General features: G+C 40.1%; 1 protein-coding gene across 1 annotated transcript in view; it reads right to left on the reverse strand.

The window, feature by feature from the left end:
- Positions 1-718: 718 nt before the first annotated feature.
- Positions 719-17,557, reverse strand: part of LOC122542479 (cytochrome c oxidase subunit 5A, mitochondrial-like) — a 17,534-nt gene continuing 695 nt past the window's right edge. The window contains exons 2-5 of the mRNA XM_043680234.1: positions 11,170-11,286; positions 9,779-9,900; positions 3,026-3,150; positions 719-861 (exon numbers count right to left, since the gene is read on the reverse strand). Of these exons, the coding sequence (XP_043536169.1) occupies positions 3,037-3,150; positions 9,779-9,900; positions 11,170-11,286 (353 nt within the window). The 3' untranslated portion in view covers positions 719-861; positions 3,026-3,036. The remainder of the gene's footprint in view (positions 862-3,025; positions 3,151-9,778; positions 9,901-11,169; positions 11,287-17,557) is intronic.

Below are 17,557 nucleotides of genomic sequence, written 5' to 3' on the forward strand. Positions count from 1 at the left end.
GTTTCACCCACAATACCTTATCTCCTATTCAGCTGGTCAATGTGCTTGAGAGAGACAATTATTTAAGCAGTATTTAATTTTTTATTGAAAAATAATTTAAGGAATTACCAATGCATGCGGTTCAAATTCTAAGTTGTATAGCCAATGCAATAAATTGGAGAAAGCATTAATCGGATTTAATAGAAAATGCAACTTTAAAAGTGGCTGAGTGACCATATCATGGGTTACAAGCTGATCACTTTAATTCCCTCACTTAACAATTCCAGTCAAAGTCAAGAGCAAGCAGTGCTGTCAAGTAATATCAAATTTCATGAAGCTTGGTAAGGATTCAAAGCAAATCACCAGTTGCAACTAAGGCTTTGGGAAAGGAAGCAGCAGTTATTTAGGTCACCACAGTCTCAATCTAAACCTTGGGCACAAATACATGCAAAATTGGAATTTAGCCACACATGAACGGCTAGAAAAAAAATCCAGTTTTCTGTAGAATCAAGTCCAATATTTACTGAACGAATGGCCTTTCAGCAACAATGTCTAATTTCAGTAAAGCCACACCTGACATGAACATCACTGTAATCAGCATCTGTATTGGCATGAACACTGTAAACTTCAAAAGGCTGGTACTTGAGACTGGAATTACCTGGTACTGCCGGTAGTCCAAAGGTGAACTTGGAACAATTACATTTAACACATCTGCTTAATAACTGGTGAGCACTAAATGTTTAATCCCATTCTTTATTGAATTAAGTTCACAGGTAGGCATAATGCATGTGACAGAACAAACTTTAAACGCTCAATAAAGTAATATTTTAGGTTGCATCTTGCATCATGTACAATCACAATGGACGAAGGTCTGAAAACCATCTGGAAGAAAAACATTACACAAGATTAGATTCATTCCAGAAATTCTGTCAGCTGTTAAAACCGAATACAGGTCAACTCAAAATGCAAATCACTGTCATCTTAACAGGCAGATGAGAAGTCAAGTCAGAATTTGTACTATTCCCATTTACAATTGACATTTTTAAATAGTGCTCTAGTATATGGTAAAATATCCCAAGATACTTCATTAGCATGGTATCAGACAGTTTGACATCAACTTAAATGACTCTAGCATTGTTGGCCAACCAAGCTTGACTGGGGCAGTTTTTGAGCAGTGACTCAAGAGATTTAGCAGGTATTTTAGCAATTGAGCTTTATGCCAGCTGAAAATACAGAATGGAGAACATGTCCACAACTTTCCTGACTGGTTAAGCTTCAACATTAATTCGAGTACTAGCATTGCAGAATGTAGCAGCAGGGGTCAAAAGAAAACGGGTGGACTTTGGGTTTGTGCAGCTCACCCTCTGTACTTATACATAACATCTCCCTGAACAGATACTCAATATTAAATGCATTAGTTATCAGAGAGAAAAACCCTAGAGCTTATCTCGTGGCTTTATCAGAACATATAAATCACTTTTCCTGGTGAATGTGGTGAAAGTAAGGCCTTTTAAAATTGAACATTCTTGCTATTTCCAACTGAGATTGAATTCACTCAAGCTCTTTTTTTTTCTAAAGATAAAACTGAACAGATTCAAATAATCAGAAACACTGACAAAGGATCCATTCAAAGCAAAGTTGGAGATCTTGCAGAATCTTTTGAAATCTTAAAGTCAAATGGAATGCAAAAGCACGATCTTAAATTCAAGTATATTTATTTGTTCACACTTTGGCCAAGGATTGACTGCTGGGCAAATACTTTCCGAGTAGCTTAGACACAAAAGGTTGCCTTTCTCGGAGATGTATCAGCAACATGAAGAAATAGGTACATTATCTCAAAACGGGTGCTAAATTCTTGAAATGCCATCCATAAGAGCAGGCTGCTGTATCTGAAACTATGGAAAGTTATTTGATAGAAAGATGCTTGCATCGCAACTATCTGAATTTTAAGAATGATTTGACACTTTTATACTTTTGTAACATTTGTGAAGGAAGAAGTGCAGGTACAGGCAATGTACTTTGTTTCATTTGCAAGTGATATTCTCCACTGGTGCAAGAGAAGTGTTACGAAATTCAGTTATATGGTGTGCTTGCTTTTGGAATTTGATAGAGAAACCTCCAATTAATTTCTTTTGTGGAGCTAACTGCAAAGCAGGAACAATGTTTTCTTTTGAGAGGTTGCACACCTCAACATAGAATGTTTTCAATTGTCACAACTCCGTAGAAGTATTAGGCTGAGAAGTAGTTTGGTAAGACACCATCACGAAAGCTGTGCGTTACAGGGTCAGAACAACGAGTCAAAGCAACAATGTGCAGTCTTTTCCAAAAAAAAATGTAAGAAACTAGTGGACTCCTTTCTTTCTCGCTTAAGATGACAGGAATTTCAATGTATAACTGGAAAAAAATTAGTTCATGTTAGCCTTTTTCTGCAGATTATTGGAAAGACAAGCACTTCATTAAGTTGTACAGTGAAATTTCAATTAGGCGAAAGTGGGTACTGCAGATGCTGAAGATTAGAGTAGTGCTGGAAAAGCACAGCAGGTCAGGCAGCATCCAAGGAGCAGGAAAATCGACATTTCAGGCAAAAGCCCTTCATCAGGAATCATTCCTGGGGAAGGGCTTTTGCCCGAAATGTCGATTTTCCTGCTCCTCGGATGCTGTCTGACCTGCTGTGCTCTTCCAGCACTGCTCTAATCTTGACAGTGAAATTTCAAACTCGTTGACAGAGCCAGTCCAACTGAACCATAACTGGGCAAGTACAGCATCCGAAATGCCAATGTTAACAGAACTGAGAAAGAGCTGTTCAACAGCATCGGAAAAAACTTAGAATTAAAAAAACTTGAATAAGCCTTTTGCTTCAAAATGAATGAAGTGACAATTCCACACCTAATGCGCATTGACATTTATATTTCACTTTCTCTAAATCTTACACAAGACAACCAGAGTCTGTTTGCATGGTTGCTACAAATACGTGTACTTTACAAATCATATCATAATTTGTGAACTAACTCTAAAATTGGTCTTAAAGATTCTGTTGTAAACTCACCAGGTAGAACGTTATAACTTGTTTAAACCAATCTCCTCTGGGGTTGGAATACCCAGTTCAGTCAATGTGGGCCTGAGTTCTTGAATAACGTAAGGATAGATATCTTTGTGAGGACCAGCTTTGTCCTGAAAAGTGCAAGGAGTCACATTTACAGACAGCTGCATGATGCATTTTGTTAGAAAAACTGTTAAAATGAGCTCTTGGTGACATGACAACAGACCAGTGCATCCACTTAATCACACCAACAATTCAATGGTTTAAATGCAGATAGGAGAACTTGCTCTAAAATTATCCTGACTAAAAGCCACCCTCCCAAAATCAGCAAGATAAATTCAAAAGATTTGTAATGACCTTATTTAACATACAAAACCTAATTTTTGTTTCTAATAAGATGGCATTAACACAGAGCATTTCGAACCACCCATTTCTAGCTAAATATAGGATATACAATGAGCAATATCTTGTAGAACCCATGAGATGCTGTAGTTATGGTCTTAGAGGAAAGAAAATATTTTAAACAGGTCTGCAGTTGAAATATTATCCTTTCTCTACTGCATTAATGTCAGATTATCTGGTATTATTACAACATAGAAAGAAGCCATTTGGCCCAGCATAATGTCACCAACGCTCCTGATGTCTTATTGAATACCCTTTCAGGAATGAAATTGATAGGCAATGGAATTGTACATAACCATTATTAAAAACATAAGCTGTTCAAGCAATAGTATTCTACAAGTTATAGAAGCAGCACTGAAATTACAGCATTTATACGCATCTTGCTGCATACTTTAAAATTGCTGCTATTACGTGAACACAATGAACGAATACGTGACCAAGTTGATTTTCAGTGGCAGTGCACAGAGAACGTCGGTCTCTCAGAGATTTTTTGGATGCTCCTTGTTAAAATAAATGTAGACATTCATTACTTACTAATTCGTTTTTGACATGTGGCTGTTGTGGCACCAGTGTATTTATGATTTATCTCTCATTGGTCTGGTGACAAAGATATACCACACTGCACAGGACTGGAGTCACACAGGTAGGTCAGGCAAGGATGGCAATTTCTCAACCTCAATCTCAGTTGATGTTTAACTGGGAGTGACGTGACAGGAGCAATATTCGCCTTTTGAAATAAAGACTATTTTTGGATGTGACTCAGTGAATTAGTCTCTCTCTCTCCATTTCTTCAGGTAGTAATATTCTTTGTATTCATGTAACATACAACATAACAGGGTTACTCATTATGACCACAGCTGATTCTCAGTTGAAAATCTGATCCCAAAATGAAATCTGGTTTGATAGATCATACCTTAACTTTTAAAAATGACTGCCTTCTATTGAAATATAAGCCAGACTTCAGACTTGGTTATAATAATAAAAGAGCTTATTATGCCAGGGTAAAGCATAATAAAGTAAAATAAGCTATTTACATCTGATAGAAAACAAAGAACTGCAGGTGCCAAGATGTGAACGAAAAACAAAGTGCTGGAGAAAATAGCAAACTCCCTCTGACAGTTTCGAAGATTTCAAAACAATGGCAAAACAATCCCAGCCACTTCTTGCCAGCCACTTTCTAGGTTAATCAAAATCCAGAGAAATTTCCCTTCCATATTAAATCTATAAGACAACAAAGCTTCTTTCAAGTTTCAGTCCAGCTGCGAAGATTTTCTTTTGACTGTCAACTGAGATATTAGACTTTCTCAACTTTGAATCCAATGTAAATTTCTCATTAAACACAATTGCCTGGAGGGTTTCAAAATAAATCATTAAACAGAGTTAACCTATTCACTTAAGTGAACAAACTCCTTTCTTTTGGGAAAGTTTTATATCAGACTTCATTCATGTCTCCTTTGAAGTGAATTCAGAAGCTTTTAACTCATTTTTAAAAATCTGTCCATCCTATCTTTTGCTAAATTAATTTTTTTTCCCCTCTGTCATAAAACACCACAATACTAACAAGCTTCCATTAATATGCCAAGGCGAGTCATCTGCACTGACACGCATACTGGTTCAAAAGTGTCGCTGAAAATACTTAATTATGAAATCTCTTCACAGAGAAAGGACAACACCCATTAGTTTAAAATTGAAACTCTGAAAAGGAAATAAATTACATTTCATCTCACACTAAGCTACAGTGATTCAACTCAAACTGCATTAGTTGCACACAGTATTGTTAACATTTTAGTGGGACCTTAGTAGTGGAGCTCCATAGTGCATACTTGGAAACAATAATATACAGCATTGACTCATGTTAATGATCAGGTTCTTTTCCATATCGAAGTTCAAGTAACAGGAAACATTTCAGCATAGATTGGGATCATTGTGTGCTACAACTTGACTGAAGTTAGTGCAAGTTGGTTACATAGAACCACAGAAACAGATTTAGCCCCTCAAGTCTGTTCTGCCCTTCAATTAGGTCATGGTTAAACTGGGCCAGAACTTTTGTTCTGGGATGTCACAGCAAGTGGCAGCGTGGGGTAGCGCTGGATGGATGAAGGTGACGGGGGTAAATGTGCTGGGGAGGGTGGCAGGTTGTTGTGTGGAAAAACAGAAGAAACCCAGCAAGAGAGTAATAATGAATGAGAGAAAACACGTGGGCAATTGCAGTGAGATGGAGAGGGTCACTGTTGGGAAACAGGCGAGAATGGGCAAAGCTGGGAGCATGACATAACAGAAAATGAGCAGTAGTAAGCTGCTTAGCCCTGCAAACCTGCTCTGACATTATGGTCGTGCCAGTCATCCAATTCAATAGTCCATCCCCAAGTTTCCCATATACCCCTTGATCTCTTTAGCCTCAAGTGTCTTCCAATACCTTCTTGAAATCGTACAATGTTTTGGCCTTGACTGCTTTGTGGTAGTGAATTCCAGAGGTTCACCACTCGAGTTCAGAAGCTTCTCATCTCTGTCCTCACTGGTTTACCCTGCATCCTTCGGTTGTGATCCATGATTTTGCACATCCCCAACTATTGGGAATATTGATTCTGGATTCAACCCCTTACATCTCATCAAACTTTATAGGTTTCTATGTAATCCCCCCCTCATTCTTTTGAGCTCACAGATGTAATTCTAATCAACTCAACCTTTCCTCATCCATCAGTCCCATCATCCCAGGAATCAGTCTGGCAAACTTTTGCTGCAGTCCTTCTACAGCAAGAACATCCTTCCTCGGATAAAGGAAGTCAAGCAGCACATGGAGGCAAAAATGGCCACTGGAAAGTGATGCTGGAGAGATACAATGAAATGGCTGAGGACCTGAATAATCACAGTGCAATATCCCAACGATGCGAAAGTGTAAAGGGGCACAAAGGAGTACAGTGGTCATCACCAAAGAAAAAGTGCTAGAAAAACAGAATGGCCTGAAGGTGGATAAATAATCTGGACCAGATGGACTACATCCCACATCTAAGTGAGATAGCTGAAGAGATATTGGAGGCATTAGTGGCAATCTTTCAGGAATCGCTAGAATCACAAGAGTCTCAAGACTGGAAAATCGCTAAGATGACACCCTTTTAAACAGGGAGTAAGGCGTAAGACAGAAAATTACAGACCGATTATCCCAACCTCTGTCATAAGATAGATCCTGGAATCCATTGTGACGGATGCGATTTCTGATTACTTAGAAATAGGGTTAAGTCAGCATGGTTTCATCAAGGGGAGGACATGCATGACGAATCTGCTTGAATTCTTTGAGGAAGTAAAGAGCAGGTTAGACCAAGGATAGCCAACGGATGTCATCTACTTGGACATCAAGGAGGCCTTACAGGAGACTACTGAGTAAGATAAGGGCCCATGGTGTTGGAGGCAAGGTTTTAGCATGGATAGAAGGTTGGCTGTCTGGCAGAAAGCACAGAGTAGGGATAGGAGGGTCCTTCCCAGAATGGCAGCTGGTGACAAGTGGTGTGCCGCAAGGCTGTGTTAGGACAACTATTCACTTTAAATATTAATAATCTAGATGAAGGCACTGAGGGCATTCTGACTAATGTTGCCAACGATACAAAGATCCTTAGAGGGACAAGTAGCACTGAGGCAGCAGGGAAGCTGCAGAAGGTTTTAGACAGGTTAGGAGAATTGGCAAGTAAGTGGCAGATGGAATACAATATGGGAAAGTGTGAGGTCATGCACCATAGTAGGAAAAATAGAGCAATGGACTATTTTCTAAATGGGGAGAAAATTCTGAAGTGCAGAGACACTTGGGAGTTCCAGTCCAGGATTCTCAAGGTAAACTTGCAGGTTGAGTTAACAGTTAGAACGACAAATGCAATGATGGCTTTATCTTGAGAGGGCTTGAATATAAAAGCAAAGATGTAATTCTGAGGCTCTCCAACGCTCTGGTCAGACCACATTTGAAGTATTATGCATAGTTTTGGGCCCCATACCTCATGAAGGATGTTCTGGCCTTGGAGTGTGTTCAGAGGAGGTTCACAAGAATGGTCGCAGGAATGAAAAGCTTAACATTGAGGAATGTTTGAGGACTCTGAATCTCTATTGACTGGAGTTCAGGAGGACAAGGGGGATCTAATTGAAACATACAGAATACTGAATGGCCTGGACAGTAGATGCTGGTAAGATGTTGCCACTGCTAGGAGAGAGTAGGACCAAAGGGCACAGCCTTCGAGTAAAGGGAAGACCTTTTAGAATAGAGAGGAGGAGAAACTTCTTCAACCAGAGCATGGTGAATCTACAGAATTCACTGCCACAGAGGTTGTGGAGGCCAGGTCATTGAGCATATTTAAGACATAGATAGATGGGTTCTTGAGTATCAAGGGGATCAAGGCTTATGGGGAAAAAGCAGGTGAATGGGGTTGAGAAACCTATAAGCCATGATTGAATGGCGGAGCAGACTCAGATTCATGGAGATATACAGCATGGAAACAGACACTTTGGTCCAACTTATCCATACCAACCAGATATCCTAAATTAATGTCGATGGGCTGAATAGCCTAATTTCTGCTCCTATGTCTTATGGTCTTACAATGTCACTGTGGTCCTGTACAACTGCAACAAGATATCCCTGCTCCTGCACTCAAATCCGCTTGCTGTGAAGGCCAACATGAGAGTATATTTTGAACAGTTAGGGTCCGAGCACTGATCCATGTGGTACCCTACTCGTCTCTGCCTGCCATTAAAAACAAACATTTATCTCCATTCTGTTTCCTATTCATCTCAATACATTTCCCCAATCCCATGCACTTTAACTTTCCACACTAGTCTCTTGTCAGACTTTGCCAAAGGCCTTCTGAAAGTCCGAACAAATCACGTCCAGTGGCTCCCCCTTCAACTCCTTAAAGAATTCCAACAGATGTGTCAAGTGCGATTTTTCAATTACAAATCCACGTTGACTCTGTACAATCTTGACACTGTTTTCCAAGTTCTCTACCATCAAATCTATTATAGTGGATTCTAGGATTTTCCTGACTATTGACATCAGGCTGACCGGTCAAAATTCCTAGTTTTCTCTGTACCTCCCTTTTAAGTACACAGCTTACATTGGTTCATCCTTCAATCTGTAGGAACTGCTCTAGAATTTGGAAGATGAACACCAATGCTTCCACTATTTCTAGAGCCACTTTCTTCAGTACTACAGACTGTAGATTCAGGTTATAAATTATAATTACTATACAAAACATCAGAAAAGAAAGAAAATCTCTCACTCTCAGCCTTGAGAGAGAAACTTTAATGCAAAGATATAAAAGGTGTGATGTTACATGCTATTTGACGTTAGGCAATAGTGTTGTGAACTAGGCACCTCATAAGGAAGCCTACATAATGGCTTAGGGTTCTAACTTTGCTTTATATTGAAGCAAGCAGGTCTTCAACAAACATTCATACAATTTACAGAATGTCTAATTATTTCTCTAGCATGGCTTACGTATCAGTTTTTTTTGGAGGGGGGGGGTGTGCTCAGGGAGGAAAGAGGGAAAAGAGAGAGAAGATGATCCATCATAGTTTTATGATGACAGCTGATTTTAAGGAGCCAAGAGGTGAAAACCTGAGAAATCCTCAAGTGGGAAGAACAGAACAGTCCATCTTGGAGTGGGGTGCACTCAACAGCATATGCATGGTACATGCAAATAAATGGGCACTTAGAATAAAAGAGGTCACAGGAATGTAACAACTTGCATTTATATAGCACTTGTGTGTGTTTAGGAATTTGCTAGACAATGTAAATTTGGTATGTTGTGGTAGGGTCATCAGATGATGAATCTTAAGGCCCAAGCTTAAGAAATGGATTCAAATCCTACCACCACAGATGGTGAATTTGAATTCAGATAATAAAATCTGGAATTGAAAGCCAGCGTCAGTAAAACTCTGAGCAAATTTTCTAATAGTTCATCTGCTTCACTACATCCTGTAGTGAAGGAACTTTGCAATCTTCACCAGGTCTGACCTATATTCACCTCCAGACCCACAGCAATGTGACGGATGCTTAACACAGCCCTCTGCAATGGTTTAGTAAGCTACTCAATTCAAAGATAATTAGAAATGGGTAAAAAGTGCTGATCTTGCCAACAACACACTCATGCCATAAATGGTAAAAACTAGATGTTAATAAATTGTTAATAATACATACCTGAACCAGAAAAACAATCGCTTCACTTTCAAAATGGCTAACAGTCAGAAAGCTTCAATTCCAGAAGGCAAGCGCATGCCTGCTTTCACCCAGTAATTGAAACTGCATCATCTTTTACCTTCAGTCTTCAAGTTTACAAAACAGACAAGAATGTTGGACAAAGGAGTTTCAATTCCACTGACCTTCACTGCTTCTAGGATGCGGATTGCACTAGCTAGATCATTTAACCTACGGCAGGCTCTCAGAGCAGCATCGAGAATTTTAGGTTCTGGTACAAGATCATATCCAATGAGGGTGTTCATTCCTGTCAATTGACAGACAGTTATTGGAACAGGCTATACAAAACAGTAGATTTTCAAAGCAATGTCAAACTTCAAGCATAGAATCTGTGCAAATATTTTTAACCATGAGAAACAGCACAGTAGCAACTAAGGGAAAGGAAACACCATAGTGCAGAAGGCCATTCAGCTCAGAATGAATATCATAATTTCATATCATTCGCCAACCTTTTCTCCATAACGCTGCACTTATTGCCTTGTTTGAATCTGCCGAGAGTGTGGTGCTGGAAAAGCACAGCAGGTCAGGCAGTATCCAAGGAACAGCAGAATTGATGTTTCGGGCAAAAGCGCTTCATCAGGAAGGGGGCTTGATTGAAACTGTCCCCACACCAGTGCATTCCAGATTCTAACTACTCACTAAATTAAGAAGTTTCTTCTTTTTATTAAATTTACTACTTTTGCACTAGTTTAGTGATTAGCACTGCTGCCTCACAGCACCAGAGACCCAGGTTTGATTCTAGCCTCAGGCAACTGTCTATGTGGAGTCTGCACATTCTCCCCATATCTGTAGGTTCCCTTTGGCTGCTCTAGTTTTCTCTCATACTCCAAAGATGTGCAGACTTGGGTGGATTTGCTATGGGAAATGCAGGTTGCAGAGATACACGGTCAGGCGAGTGGGTCTGGGTGGATGCTGTTCAGAGAATCAGTATGGACTCAATGGGCTGAACAGCCGGCTTCCACATCGTAGGGATTCTGTGATCACTAAATCTGTGCCTTCCTCATTTTTGTTTACAAGAAACAATTCAAATCTGGTCTTTAACAATTAAGTAGTGCTAAAATGACAAGTAACAATTTTTGCCTAATGTTTGCCAAATGGCATATTGGCCCAAACATGGCTGGAAAAATTATAAATGGAGCTTTTTTTTGAATTTCAAACTTACAAGTTAAGCATTACTACAGTTAGGAAACACAAAGATGTGACAACTCTGCATTGTTAATACTGAACATCAGAAAGACCGTCTCAATCACAAACTTGCATAGCAGATGAGCATGGGGATTCAAGACATCTCTCTCACTCTGTTGCACTGTGTGCGCATTAGCCACGTTTGTGTTAAACAACAGCGTGGTAGGTAAGAGATATGCTGAAAGTTCTGCATACCTCCAATTACTTAGCCATCAGTCTTGCAGAGATAGGAGCTCATTAAAATTTGATAGACCTGACCTATGAAATCAAAACATTCTTGCTTTAAGGTTATGAATTTAATTATGCATTCATTGAATGATTTACTTTTTACCTTTTCTGAGTTCCCAGGCATCAATGTCAGGCTTGTTGAAGTACGTCACCCAACGAGCATCAAACTCCTCATCAGTTTCCTGTTTGCCATGTGAATACCAGCGCAAAGCAATAGCAGCTGTCAAAGAGACACAACATCAGTGCCTTAACAGTTTATATCGGCCCAACTACCTTCCAGCTTTCAAAAAAAAAACCCAATTCTATACAGTTAACAGTTCCTTCCAGTGCTCCATTTCACGAAGTCTGAAATTTTGAGATTTATATTAAATATTAGTTACAAGCTTTCCAAAACAAACTTTTCAAAATGATCAAGCAATAATATTATGGAGATGGAAGGATGCAAATGAATGATTAAAACCCAACCAGTCACCTGAACTATGACAAGGTCAGACAACCCTAGGTTATAATTCAATAGTTTATTTGAAATTCCCTTTGTGGGCAGTGCTCCAAAAACTTGTGATGTCAAACAAACCTGTTGGGCTATAATCTGGTACCGTCTGACTTCTGACCTTGTCCATTCCAGTCCAACACCGGCACCTCCACGTAATAAATTATGACAAAGCATTCCCATAGTAATTTTAACATTTAATTAACCTGTTAAGTGTATCATCGCCTCCTTTCCCACTTTCTGCCGTAGAAGTACATAACATCAGCTGGTGCTCCGACTCCTCCCCTAACCCAAGTGATGAACTTGATGCACTAGTAAGCATTTCTCTTCTTTTTTTAAGTGAAGATTTAAAGTTCAAGGTTCAATGGATCAATGCTAATTCAGCACCATGGTGCAGGAGAAACAAACTTTCTAGAAAGCTCAGGAACATCAGCTTTAGAAACTGATTCCCAATTCCTGACTCCCCTCTACAACTTCTAACAGTTCGATTTTAAAAAATGAAGGGCAAAACTGTAATATTTTCATATAAAGACAAGGTAAATAATGATTTGGAGATGCCAGTGTTGGACTAGGGTGTACAAAGTTAAAAGCCTCAACACCAGGCTATAGTCCAACAGGTTTATTTGGAAGCACTGGCTTTCGGAGCTCTGCTCCTTCATTAGGTGGTTAAAGGTGCAGCGCTCCGAAAGCTAGTGCTTCCAAATAAATCTGTTGGACTACAACCTGGTGTTGAGAAATTTTTAACAAGGTAAATAATGTAGCCATGTTGGGTCAAATCTCATTCAGGTGGTGATCAGAAGTAGTTCAATCAAAGAATTCAGGACAGTAAAAACAAAATACCAATATATGGTTTCACAGTTGGAAACCTTGGCTAACTTATCTAATTCTGTTTTCACTTGAAAAGTAACTTGACTGCCAGAACACGCCCCACAAAAAAATGCACTGAAAGTCCACACTACAGACCCCCAGGCACTGCTTTGCACGTACCATGGCTACAAACCTCCGTTTTCTGCACTCTCCCATCTACACAGAACCAGTGACCCCACCTGGGGTCCAATCCCAACTTTGGAAATCCATGACCTACAGTAAATGTTGAAGTGCATTTAAGTGTTACCTCTGCATGACTTGGCATCCAGATCATAACATTAGTAAGAGCAGAATATGAAGAAACAAACTGCATATTCACAGTACCTTAAACCTCACATAGTCTGTCACAGGAATATGATACAAAATTTGACACCCAATCACAAATATTTGAACAGTGCTAACAGGTTGGTTTTACGGAAACTCATTGGAGGACAAAAGGGCCACTGTTAAACTGATTAAACTAGAATGTGCAAGTACTCAGGATTAGATGGAGATCTCTCTCTGGAGGGCCACTAAACTGGAAGAAACCATGGACACTTATAAACATTTTAGAATGTATATTAAAGGCATGGAATTAGACAACCTTGATAGGGAAGGTTAGAGGGTTGGCAACTCAGCTGAAGGACAAATAAGATGCTAAGGGTCACACAAGATACTGGGAGGATTCAATTTTACATTAAATGGAAGGGGGAAAAAAAATCAAAGTGCACTAATATTTGCCAGCCATCAGATGGTATTATTTATAAGGACATGAATCTCTCTCCTAACAGTCAAACAAGTACAAAATTAACGAGGGCTCTTGTGGCACAGTGTTAGCACTCCTACCTTTGGACCAGGAACCTTGGGTTCAAGTCCCACTTGCTCCAAAGGTATGTTGTAGCATCCCTGAACAGGTCGACTCAAATTTTCACAGACAGATACAGGGAAGGAATAGAGGGATACAGACCATGTGCAGCCAGAATGGATAAGATTAGAATGACATCAGGGTCAGTGCTGACATGATGGATTGAAGGGCATTTTTGTGCTGCACTATTGTCTGTTCTAATAGTATTCCACTATAAACGTGTACTAGACACAAGAAATTGTGAAACACCGACAAGCAACAGTAAGCCAAGAACAATTCTCATTTGAATGGAAAAAACAATGTGGTCAGAAATAAATGTGGCGGGGGAGACAGGGTGAGAGAGAAGGGAGATTGCTGCTCAATCCGGAGACAGCTAAACCGAAAACAGGAAGCTACTTCTGTAGTTAATTCGCTGTACCCTAAACGCTACTACTACAACAATGCTGTGCAAAGGAACAAAGCAACCTTCACCTGATTAAAAAACCAGTAATGTTAAGCAGGACTGAAAGCAAAACAAACTGACAAATGTACATTTTGAAAACAACAGGAACTGAAGAGTTGTCAAGAACCATGTGGACACGTGAAACAAAGGACTTTCCAAACACTGCCTTCACATTCAATAATGAACACTGTTTGGCAATGTACCTATTGGACTCATTTTATTGTGAACAGCATGGATTTAGTTTCATCTTGACTGCTACGTTGCAGGAAACGGAGTGGCACTAAACTTAGTGTTGGTTTACTTTCACCACAGGCTGTCCATTTGGTGATTAATCATTGACAGAGCCAAGCCTACAAGCAGTTTCCCAGAACTCAACAGCAACACAGTTCCAATAAAACGCAACTGGTCACAAAAGTATGAAAAGATTTTACCCATTCACATCCAGTTGCTTCAAAACTTGAATGCTCTCTGGCCAATTCAAAAACACCATGCAAGAATGCTCTTCAAATAATTTTGTAGCAAGTTGAGATACCGATGGATCATCATACGCAGGAAACTAAAATTGCAAAATGTTGCCCAACCTGTATACATTATCCATTTTTCTTTGGTCACCAGGAACAGACAAATGGAACATTTTCCTTTCCAGTTCCAATCTCTGCGCATCACTTCAACCTTTTAACAATGCATTTAATAAGCAACCTTTGACAGGTTCCAGGGTTCCCAGGTTAGAATCTGAGTGTTACAGGCCTAGAAATAGCTACCAACATTTATTTGAACTAAATCGAATGCCAGACACAGACAGCACTTTGTTAACTTTCAATTCATGGAGCCGCAATTCTATTTGCATGCAGTATTACAATTTGACAACAGACTCAACAACTGCAGCTCTACAATTAACTTCTCACACTTATGGGCTCTTAGTGACAGCAAGTCAGCTGCAGCTGGCACGTTGATCAATATGTCTAAACCATCTTAAAGCACCATACATTTCTGAGAACTTTAGATCTAATGACAGGCTTTTAAGCAACTGGTGTACTTCAAGCTTAGGCCATCAGGAACTGGATTAACTTTTCAAAATAATCTCAATGTTTACAACCTCAAATTTTACAGCCATTAATTCGAGTAAATTCAAATCCATACCCTAAAGATGAAAGCAGACAGATCAACACACATTCAAAAAACATTTACATACATACAAAATGCGATAACTCAATGCTCCACATACATGGCACTCAAACAGCCTGAGACAATTAGCCATAGTTGATTCAACCATTTTCTTCAGGAAAATACATATGATTCAGCCATTCAGCTCTACCTCCACGCCCATCCTTTGACTGAACCATGATTGTGAAATCAACTCTACTTTCCTGTCTATAACCTTCATCCAATACAGCCAGAGAAATATTCAACATTACAGCCTCCATTGCTCTCAGAGTAAAGAATTCCACAGATAAAAGACTCTCAGAAGAAATTACTCAACTGTCCTAAATGGAAGAATTATTTTTAAACTGTGACCCCTCTTTCTAGCTTCTGCCATAAGAGGAAGAATCCTCTCAGATTTACCTTATCAAGTCACCTTGGGATTAACTGCATCTGAACAACTTTTGTAGCTTCCTCCCATTCCAAAAGGGTCAAGGAAATAGGCAATTGGTAATCAAAAGCACAGTGAAGTGGGTAAGGGTGAACATGCCCCTCAAATCTAACTGAAGCCTTCACTCACTGCTGGATGGGGATGGAGGGATAAATTAGGGCCAACAGGGAGGAGAGAGGCAAGAAATGGGGTGTGGGCAGGAGGAAATGGATCTGGGAAGAGTGAATGGGGGAGACATAGTAAAGAGTGAGAGAGGTAGTGAGAGAAGTGGGCAGGGGGATGGAGGAACATCCCTCAATTCTCAAATCAAGATTGGACTGACCATTTTCACCTAACACTTCTAAACTTTGCAGTGGCAGCTATCCTTTTCAAGTACAGTGAAGCCGACTGAACATTAGCAAATTTTGAGAAGATTTGTAGCTCAGGTTGAGGTTCTGGATGTAACTTGGCTCACTGAGCTGGAAGGTTTGTTTTCAGACTGCGCAGGACATTGGTTAGGCCACTGTTGGAATATTGTGTGCAATTTTGGTTGTCTTCCTATCGAAAATATGGTGTGAAACTTGAAAGGGTTCAGAAAAGATTTACATGAATGTTGTCAGGGTTGGAGGATTTGAGCTATAGGGAGTGGCTGAGGGCTGTTTTCCCTGGAGAGTCAGAGGCTGAGAGGTGACCTTATAGAGGTTTACAAAACTATGAGGGGCATGGATAGGGTAAATAGACAAAGTCTTTTCCCTGGGGTCAGGGAGTCCAGAACTAGAGGGCATAGGTTTAGGGTGAGAGGGGAAAGATATAAAAGAGACCTAAGGGTCTCTTTTTCATGCAGAGGGTGGTATGTGTATGGGATGAGCTGCCAGAGGAAGTGGAGGAGGCTGGTACAATTGCAACATTTAAGAGGCCTTTGGATGAGTATATGAATAGGAAGGGTTTGGAGGGATATGGGCCAGGTGCTGGCAGGTGAGACTAGATTGGGTTGGGATATCTGGTCTGTTTCCATGCTGTACATCTTTATGACTATGATATTTCGTCATCATACTAGGTAACATCAGTGAGTCTCCAGTGAAGCTTCACTAGAGGCTCACTGATGACATTACCTAGTATGGTGACGAAACGTCCGAAACAAACCTTCCAGTTCAGCGAGTCCACTTACATCCAGACCGAATGTTGTTTTAAATCCCCAACTACAATGTCTGCAAACAGACATCCCCAAGTTACCTTGAGCTACCCTTTCCTACATACCTAATAATTTAAGTACTTTAAATGTGCACCAAATACCCATTCCTGAAGTGGATACTGAACATTGCAAGAACTTGTGTTTGTTGCACATAGTAATTAAGAGAGTGCTGCTAAATCTAAAATAATGAAATATAAGTAACATTACATGAAGGCATTGCAATACTTCAGTGAAGAGTCTGAAAACCCCAAGCAGTTTTGAATCCTACCTTCTTTCTTAATGCAATATAATTAACATTAACGAAATGGAATTTGCTTTAAATTCAGCATAAATGTTGCAACCTTTGAACAGTTCAACCACAGACACAGATAAAATCTATCTTTAAAACTACTGAGACTAAAGGAGGAAGTGAATGCAATGAGCTCAGAAGGGAGAGTACACAAGGTTCTGTGTAGGTTCCCATCACCTCCCAGTCTACTCCAATTACTCCACCCCTTTTATGTACCACTCCTGACCTACCCCTTGCCCTTCCACACATACAATCCTAATCTCTATCTCCCCTCTATTAACACTAAGGGTGGCATTGTGACTCAGTTGTTAGCATGGCTGCCTTACAGAGCAAAGGGTCAGAATCGATTCCACCGTGTGGAGTTTGCACATTCTCTCCATGTCTGCATGGGTTTCCTCCAGGTGCTCCAGTTTCCTCCGCAGTCCAAAGTTGTGTAGGTTAGGTGGTTTGTCAACAGTGTGCAGGAATGTGCAGGTCATGTGGATTAACCTTAGGAAATGCAGGATTACAGGATTTGGGGATGGGCAGGGATTTTCTGGGTAGAATATTCTTCATAGGTTCGGTGTGGACTTGATGGGCTAAATTGCCTGCTTCCATACTATGGGGGAGTCAACAGTTTGCTTTGTCTCTCCACACACACCCTCATTTCTTATCCTCCCCCAAGATAATCTCTCATCCCTCCTCCCCACAGGCACATTCCAAACTGAATCTCTATTCCCCCTCCCTTGACCAGCATTAATTTACTCCATCTCCACACACCATCACTTGCCCCCCCCCCAACACACACACCCAAATCC

This window comes from Chiloscyllium plagiosum, chromosome 40 (genome assembly GCF_004010195.1).
Source record: "Chiloscyllium plagiosum isolate BGI_BamShark_2017 chromosome 40, ASM401019v2, whole genome shotgun sequence".
In the NCBI taxonomy this organism is placed as follows: Eukaryota; Metazoa; Chordata; class Chondrichthyes; order Orectolobiformes; family Hemiscylliidae; genus Chiloscyllium; species Chiloscyllium plagiosum.